Source organism: Alligator sinensis, unplaced genomic scaffold (assembly GCF_000455745.1).
Source record: "Alligator sinensis unplaced genomic scaffold, ASM45574v1 scaffold258_2, whole genome shotgun sequence".
Lineage (NCBI taxonomy): Eukaryota > Metazoa > Chordata > Crocodylia > Alligatoridae > Alligator > Alligator sinensis.
In genome coordinates, this window is record NW_005842398.1 from 751,688 (window position 1) to 759,259 (window position 7,572).

Genomic DNA, 7,572 nt, shown 5'->3' on the forward strand with positions numbered 1-7,572 from the left:
CCACATGTGGCCGCTGCCACCCCTTTTGCCCCCTGCTCCATGTGCAGCCCCTCCCCACCATCCAGCTGGAAACCTCTGTGCCTCAGGTAACTAGCATTTTTGGATTACCGGCACCCCCCATTCCTAACTGATGCTAGAAAACTCGGCTTTTTACTGTATCAAGTTTCAGGATTAAAAAGTCTTTAGCGTGCTGGTTCAAAGCTAAAGGCAATGCTGACAAAATCAGATGGATGGGAACATCTATGTTCCTAAAACAGCAACAACAACAACAACTTGTGCACAAACATTTGCAGAATTTGTAACAGTATAGCCAATCTCTCTCTCTCCTCCTCTCTGCAAGGTATTCTACCATCTCACTTTAATTCTGTTAAAATGGAGATTAAAAAGTTATTCTAAAAAGTATTTTTCCATCACTGAATGACATTCCTTTCCTTCTCATGGCCTTGTAACAAAGTATTTTAGCAGAATTCACAGATTCATTGAAATCTGACAGGGCCATGACATGAGCACTTCTGTTGTGTCCTCAAACTTGCAATCTCTAGGCTGTCAACAATGTGCCTTAGCACCTGTACCACCCCAGCCCCCACTGTGTGTCACTGAGCATGGAGCATGGGGTGGGTCCACAAGCGCACAGGGCCAGGAGAGGTCTTCTGGCCCCATACACATGGGAGGGGTCTTGATATGCAAGGGGCTGGGAGACACCTGCTGCTGCAGAGCTCTCCTGGCCCTGTGCACAGGGTAACAAGCCCCATGCCTAGCAGGGCTTCCCCGCAGTCTGGGACTGGCTGAGAGCTGTCCTGCTTCTGGGGCAGCAGAAATCTCTGCCCAGCCCCGAGCTGGCTGGAACCTGTCCCAGAAGGGGGACAATTCCCACTCAGCCCCAGGCTGCTTGGAGAAATCCCCACCAGCCCCGGCCTTCTCAGGGAAGCAGGGAGCTCCCAAGTTCTGGTGCTGTTCAGCTCTCGGAGCTAAGAGTTGAGCAGTACCAGGACAGGGGGGCAGAGAGCTACCCCATCTGGGTACTGTTCAGGTCCCAGCTTCTGGAGGAAGCCAGGAGCTGAGCAGTGCCAGGACCAGGGCAGTTCCCTGTCCCCTGTGGCCCCCACTGTTGGGACTGACCAGGAGCAAGCTTTCTCCTGACCAGCATCTACACATGTGCTACTGCCCAGTTAGTTTACTACCTGTATGTACAGGTAGTAGCAAACTGCACAGTAGACTAATTTACTGTGCAGTAAATGATGCACACATGTTGATGCTTTACTGCACAGCAGATTATTGAAGTGCCTTGTAGACGCACCAGCTGAACAGTAAGAATCAAAGTGATGAATTAGCAGATTATGCATACTCAATACATGTTAGAACTAAGGAGAATGATGAAATAAGAACAATGAAATGCATTCCATTGACTAGCTATCCCCTACAGAAAGACTTTTGTTTCAAACTGCCCAACAATGAAAACACCAGTGGTCAAATGAATACTGAATGCCAAGTTTCTTTCACTGGGCGGGGGGGAAAGTATGGGATCAAGTCCTCTTGGACCACCATCATTGCTTTCTTTAGTGCCACAGTCTTACTACTATACTTTGTTTTCCCATCAAGAACGCTACAGTGAACATGATTTAGCTATCTACATGAGCTCAGATTTACAGCTTATAAAAATAAAGTTGATTTAATGTTTTCTTAATATTTTATCCTTTTTTGTAATTCAGTATTATAGGATTAATCACAAATGCCATTAATAGTAGCCTGTTTTATGAATATTAAAATTGTACAGACCAATTTCAGATATTCCTTCTATTCCTTATTTTACTGCAAATATCAGTGTCAAAGCATCAGTCATCCTAAACAGTTTGTTACAAATAAAGATTCGGAAGCATTAACAAAATTATGAAAGGTAATTCCCTGTTATTGAGTCTTTGCTAACTATTTCAAAACTGCTTTCAGTAATACCTGAGGTATGTCAAGAACTACAGTTGTTTCTTACCTGGAATGAATAACACATCTCCTGCTTCAAGATAGCATTCATAGCGCCTGGCTTTCAGAAAAAGGGGATATTTTTCCAGGTCTGGGTTGTCCACATCCAGCACTTCTGATTTAGTGCCTAATGGTGTTACAAGAAGTTAATAAGCATTCTTTGTTTCTTATATTTCCCCATAGAATTAACACATTCTTCTAAGCTGTAACAATTATTGGGCCCAACTTCAGCCTTGGTTCATTGCCCTCAACTGAGCAAAATCATGAATAAATTTGCACTCTGGGTATACATGTCTATGTGGCACAGTGTCCACATTTTAAGTATAATTTCTACTGGTACCACACAGTGCAGTCAGTGAAAGTCCTAACTGTTAGAACATATTAGAGTCTAGTTACAGCACTACATGTGAGTACTGCTCTGTGCTTTGACAGTGTTAGGAACCAGATCACTCAATCTACAGAGCAGGTTGAGCCTGGATAGCAAAAATGCAAGTCCACTGATGCTGCTTCCCCTTTGACCTCAAACATTACTCAACCCTGACTTGGAGTAACCACTGCTAGCAATGAGGGGATAATTTAGTTAATGTGGTCTGTCAGGAAAGTTATCACTATCAGTTATTTTGATGGCTTTTTGAGTGGAGCCATATATCCACTGGGAACTGGCAACTAAACCCTCAACTAAATAGGCATGTTACACGCATACCTGCTAAATACAAATACGGTGCATCTCGAGGACTGTACAATACAACTCGTTTCTTTCCTGTTACCTGGATTAAGAAGTTATCCATTACCTGAAAATTACAATGTATTATAAGCATGCATAGCTACATAGAATGCAGGAAGATAAAAGCCCATAAATATTCCCAACTCATAAAAAAACAGGCTGGAAAGGACCCTGAGAGGTTATCTCCTCCACACTTCTGCTATGCCCAGACCGCTCCTGAAACAAATGTCCAGCCTGCTTACACAGACTTCTAATGATGGATATTTCACAGTGTACCTAGGTAATCAATTCCAGCATTTATCTTGACACTTGGAAAGTTTTTCCTAATATCTAACCTTGATCTCCTTTGCTGTTATTTAAGCCTATTATTTCTTGTCTTTTTGTCCTCCGTGTCTTCTTGACACAGAAAAATTTACTACCTTTGTGTACAGTAACCTCTTTCTTACTTGAAAACTGGTAACAGGTCTCTCTCTCCTCAGTCTTTTCTAGACTAAACAAACCTAGTTCTCTCAAGCTTTCTTCAACAATATTGCTTCTAGACTTCTGATCCTTTTTGTTTATCTTTTCAGAACTCCCTTTTGTTGGTCCAAGTCTTTCTTGAAGTGTGGTGCCCAAATCTGACCCAACTGAGCAGTGCAGAAGTGGACCAAAAGGATTTCTTCACATACAACACTCCTGCTCACATGTCACACCTGAGGGTTGCAGCAGTAGGATATTGTTTTAAGGGTGCACCGATAGAGATTTTGGAGCCTGATACCGATAGCCGATATTTAAGGAGGCATATTGGCTGATACCAATCCGATTTCCGATACAGCCGTGTGCAGCTGGTAAGTCTATTGTGGTGGCAGGGGAGGGAACGGGTATGGGGGGAGCAGATCAATGCCTCCCACGGTGAGGGAGGGGGTAGGGACAGGCACTGTCCACCTGGGGTGGGGTGGGCACAGGATGGAGCCACGGCTTATCAGGGAGGGTGGGAGGCTCCTGCCGTTGAGCACACCCTGGGAGGGCATACGGGTGGAGGTGGGGATGTGCTCTGGGATCAGTGCTGGGCGGGGCAGGCAGGCTGCAGCTGCGGGCTGGAGCTGGAGCTGTGCTGGGCTCTTCTCTGGAGGGGCTGGGCTCGGGGCAGACAGCAGTGGTGCTTGGAGGGGACTACGGAGCAGGTTGCAGCTACCCCAAATTTTGCCATACACCCCCCCCCATAGCACCACCGTCCATTTGGCACAGCCCCACTTCAACCCCCTACCTCCACCCACGTGCCAAGAAGAGCTGGGGCTGTGCCGGGCAGGCGGCAGTGGCACTGAGAGCAGGGCTACGGCAACATTTGAGGTGGCTGCAGCCCCCTCCATGGCCCCTATCCCAGCGCCACCTACCCTGAGCCCAGCCTCCACCAAAAAGAGCATGGCACAGCCCAGGCTCCAGCCCGCCCCCCTTGCCCCAAAAGGATCTGGGGGCACCCCTCATGACCTTCCGGGGTGCACAGAGCGGCAGGAGCTGCCCCCCCACTCCCCAGACGAGCCACGGCTCTGTCCCACACCTGCTCTACCCTGGCTGGGCAGTGCCTGCCCCTGCACCCCCTCCCTCACCACGGGGGGGCGTTGATCTGCCTCGCCAAGTCCCTTCCCTCCCCCCACCCTTCCACCATGACAGACTTACTAGCTGCACTCTGCTGGGCTCTGCTCCTTGCTGCCTACATGCTGCACTGCAGCTGCGCACACGCACAGGCAATTATCAGCCAAATTATTGGCCACTTCAGGCCGATTTCTAATACCACCAATTTTCTTTGTATTGGCATCAATCCGATATTGGACCGACATATTGGTGCACCTCTATATTGTTTACTCATATTCAATTTGTGACCCACTATAACCTTCAGATGCCTTCTGGAGAACCAGCCAGTCATTCTCCATCCTGTAGTCATGTGGTTGACTATTCTTGTTTAAGTGTGATACTTCAAACTTGTTCTTAATGAACTGCATCCTATATATTTTATACTATTTCTCCAATTTGTACTTTGAATTTTAATTCTATCTTTTAAAGTACTCACAAGCCCTCTCAGCTTGGCCGCTGCAAATTTAAGAAGGATGAGAGAACAGAGAAAGCACAAGTCATTAATGAAAATGTTAAATAATGCTGGATCCCTGCAGAACTTTACTTGCTAAATCCTTCCCAAGTCACAGTGAAACCACTGATAATTACTCATTGCATATCAGTTTTCCATCCAGTGGTGCACCCACTTTCCATGAGTTTCCAATCTTTCTACTTTCAGGCTCATAACCCCACATCTAATCTGAGCCTAAAAGCTATAACTACATTTCCATAGAGCTCCTGGCCTCCCTGCCTTGTTAAGTGGTATGGCCCTATTAGGGAGTTGGTGATCTAAACTATATTTCCCCAAAACTTGCTTATAAGAATATCATGTAAGACTCATCTCATCTCTACTGCACCCCGCCCCTTATCTACAACACCTGTACCCTTGCCACAGACAGAAATTAAATTAGTTAGATATAATTTGTTCTTAATATATCTATGTTGACCCTTGTTTTTACCCCATGGTTATCTTCTAGATGCCTACACTAGTATTTTTCTGGGAACTGAAGTTAAGCTGACTAGTCAGTAAATCCTCAAGTCATCTTCTTTAAAGATGAGCAGTATGCTTGCCCTTTCCCAGGCTTCAGAAATGTCATCCATTCTCCACAAGTTCTCAGAGATAATCATTAATGGCTCTAACCACTGCTTCATCTATTCTCCTTAATACTTGTGAATTACATTAGGTCCTGCTGATTTAAAAATATGTAGCTTTTCAGTCTCTGTAACATGCAATGTCTTGAATACAAAAGAGAATATTATCTCTGTGTTAAAATTTCATAAAACCTATTAAGTGGAATTACTGCCACTTATAAAATTATCCTGAAAATCTCAATCGTGTGACACTTATTTTTGTCCCTTATGTCTTTTGCACATTACTAGTCATAGGGGGAAGAAAAAGCTTTATTTTCTTTTCAACAATACTTACTGTTTTTTCTTCCCTTATACTAGGATTTGAGCTTTACCATCAAAAATTCAAGGAATGTTATGCTTTCCTTCTAGGGAAATCAAGCATAATGAAGAATATATTTAGAACTCCTTTTATCATGTTTCAGCATCATTACAATCTGACATACCACTGATTAAAAAGATTGTTTTTGAGCTGGCTCTGCTATTCCTAAATCTAAAACCTGCCCTGTTTATTTAGAGTCAGGTGCAGCAGAAAGGTGTCAAAATCACCACAGAAAAAAATAAGGATTGCCTAGAGTAGTGAAATAAGGCAATTCTGCAGGTCTCGAGCACATTCATCTCAGCTGAAGACAGTAATGTTGACAGATGTTAGTGTTTAAGTTCTTGACCATTAAGCAACCCAATCAGTAAAACCTAAAAGTCCAATCATGCAACTCTTCACTCACATCAGGGGGTTCGGGATCAGGAAACAATTAATAATAATATTGACTTATGCTTAAAATGGCAGAAGTGTTAGGCAGGCTTGAAGTCATTTATGATTTACCTAGTACCAAAAAATATGTAGGCTTTTTCACTAATAGAAGCAGGCCCCTGCCCCTACCCCTAAAGGTTGGCAACCTGATGCACCACTTCCCATCCAAGATCTGTACCACCTTATGATAACAAAGGCACAAGGACGCACATTACCTACATCATAGTGTGTCCACAGCTGCAGTCCTGCTGAGCTGATGCGGAAGACACTGGAGAAGAACTGTTCCTTTGCAAAATATTCTGGGATCTGAATATCTTCTGCCAATAAAGGAAATTGCTTTCTAATATCTGCAATATCCTGAATCAAAAAGGGACATAGTTCAATATTTCATATATCGGACATAATTTCAAGTGAAAGCATGGGATTAGTTTATTACCATGTTAAACAGGGATATAGGATTAGATCCTCAGTTGTGACCACAGAGCATGTGGCATTGTTTGGTGGTTGTGAACAATGGTGTCTTTGACTGCAGTCTTTGGCATTTGGACATTGATTCAGTCTCCAGTATAAATAACAACAGACCAAGAGATGCACTGATTTAAGCCAGGAATATCGAACATATGGCCTGCAGGCAGATCCAGCCTGCAGAACCTGACATCTGGCCCTTGGTGCTACCTCTGGGTCTGATCAGACTGACATAGGGCATGGTGCCAGTCCACAAGTCAAACTGGGCCTATGGATTTCCTCCTCTTTCCCGTCCTTCCCCCAGCATAACTGATCTGGTGGATGCTCTAGCCCACGGTCCAGCAATTATTTCGGGAAGAGGGCCGCTTACCCTGTTTTGGCAGGCTGTCGAGGGCCACATGGGTAGCCCCACCCCTTGACAGGAACCCTGCCCCTTGACAGGTGCCCCGCCCCCTGGTCACCATCTTGGGACCAATGTCCCAGGGTCAGCACTGGTGGGGCCCAAAGTGAGGCACAGGCTGGCAGGGGTCTGTGGAGCCAGGCTGGGCTGCACCAGCAGGGAGAGGCGGAAGCTGGCCCGGTTCCATAGAGCCCCCGCCGGCTGGGAACCTGTGCTCCTGCCACCCTGCTCTGCTGGCACTGGCCCCAGGACACTAGTGTGGGCCCTGCGCTCCTGCTGGCTCCCGTACCTGCTCACTCCCAGTGCCCCACAGCCACACGGTACAGGCAGGGGGCAGCGCACAGCCCCAACTCCTTCCTCCCTGGCAGGGAAGGAGCTGGTGCTGAGCGCGGGGAAAAGTGGCCCCTTGCCTGCCCCATGGCCAGTGCTCCCTGCTGCAAGTGTTCACAGCCCTTGCAGGGCTGTCTGGAGCAGGCACAGGTAGCCCCACGTGGGCTGTGAGCGGCTGCGGGGCCGGGGACCGGGCACCAGGGGAACGAA

At 46.3% G+C, this 7,572-nt stretch overlaps 1 protein-coding gene across 2 annotated transcripts in view; it reads right to left on the minus strand.

The window, feature by feature from the left end:
* Positions 1 to 7,572, minus strand: part of TYW5 (tRNA-yW synthesizing protein 5) — a 24,595-nt gene that overhangs the window by 1,514 nt on the left and 15,509 nt on the right. Inside the window, exons 5-7 of one of the 2 annotated variants that reach the window (XM_014522799.2) lie at positions 6,387 to 6,524; positions 2,678 to 2,741; positions 1,985 to 2,101 (exon numbers count right to left, since the gene is read on the minus strand). In XM_014522799.2, the coding sequence (XP_014378285.1) occupies positions 1,985 to 2,101; positions 2,678 to 2,741; positions 6,387 to 6,524 (319 nt within the window). Of the gene's footprint in view, positions 1 to 1,984; positions 2,102 to 2,677; positions 2,766 to 6,386; positions 6,525 to 7,572 lie in introns of both variants that reach the window. The other variant, XM_006029762.3, reaches the window with a different exon arrangement.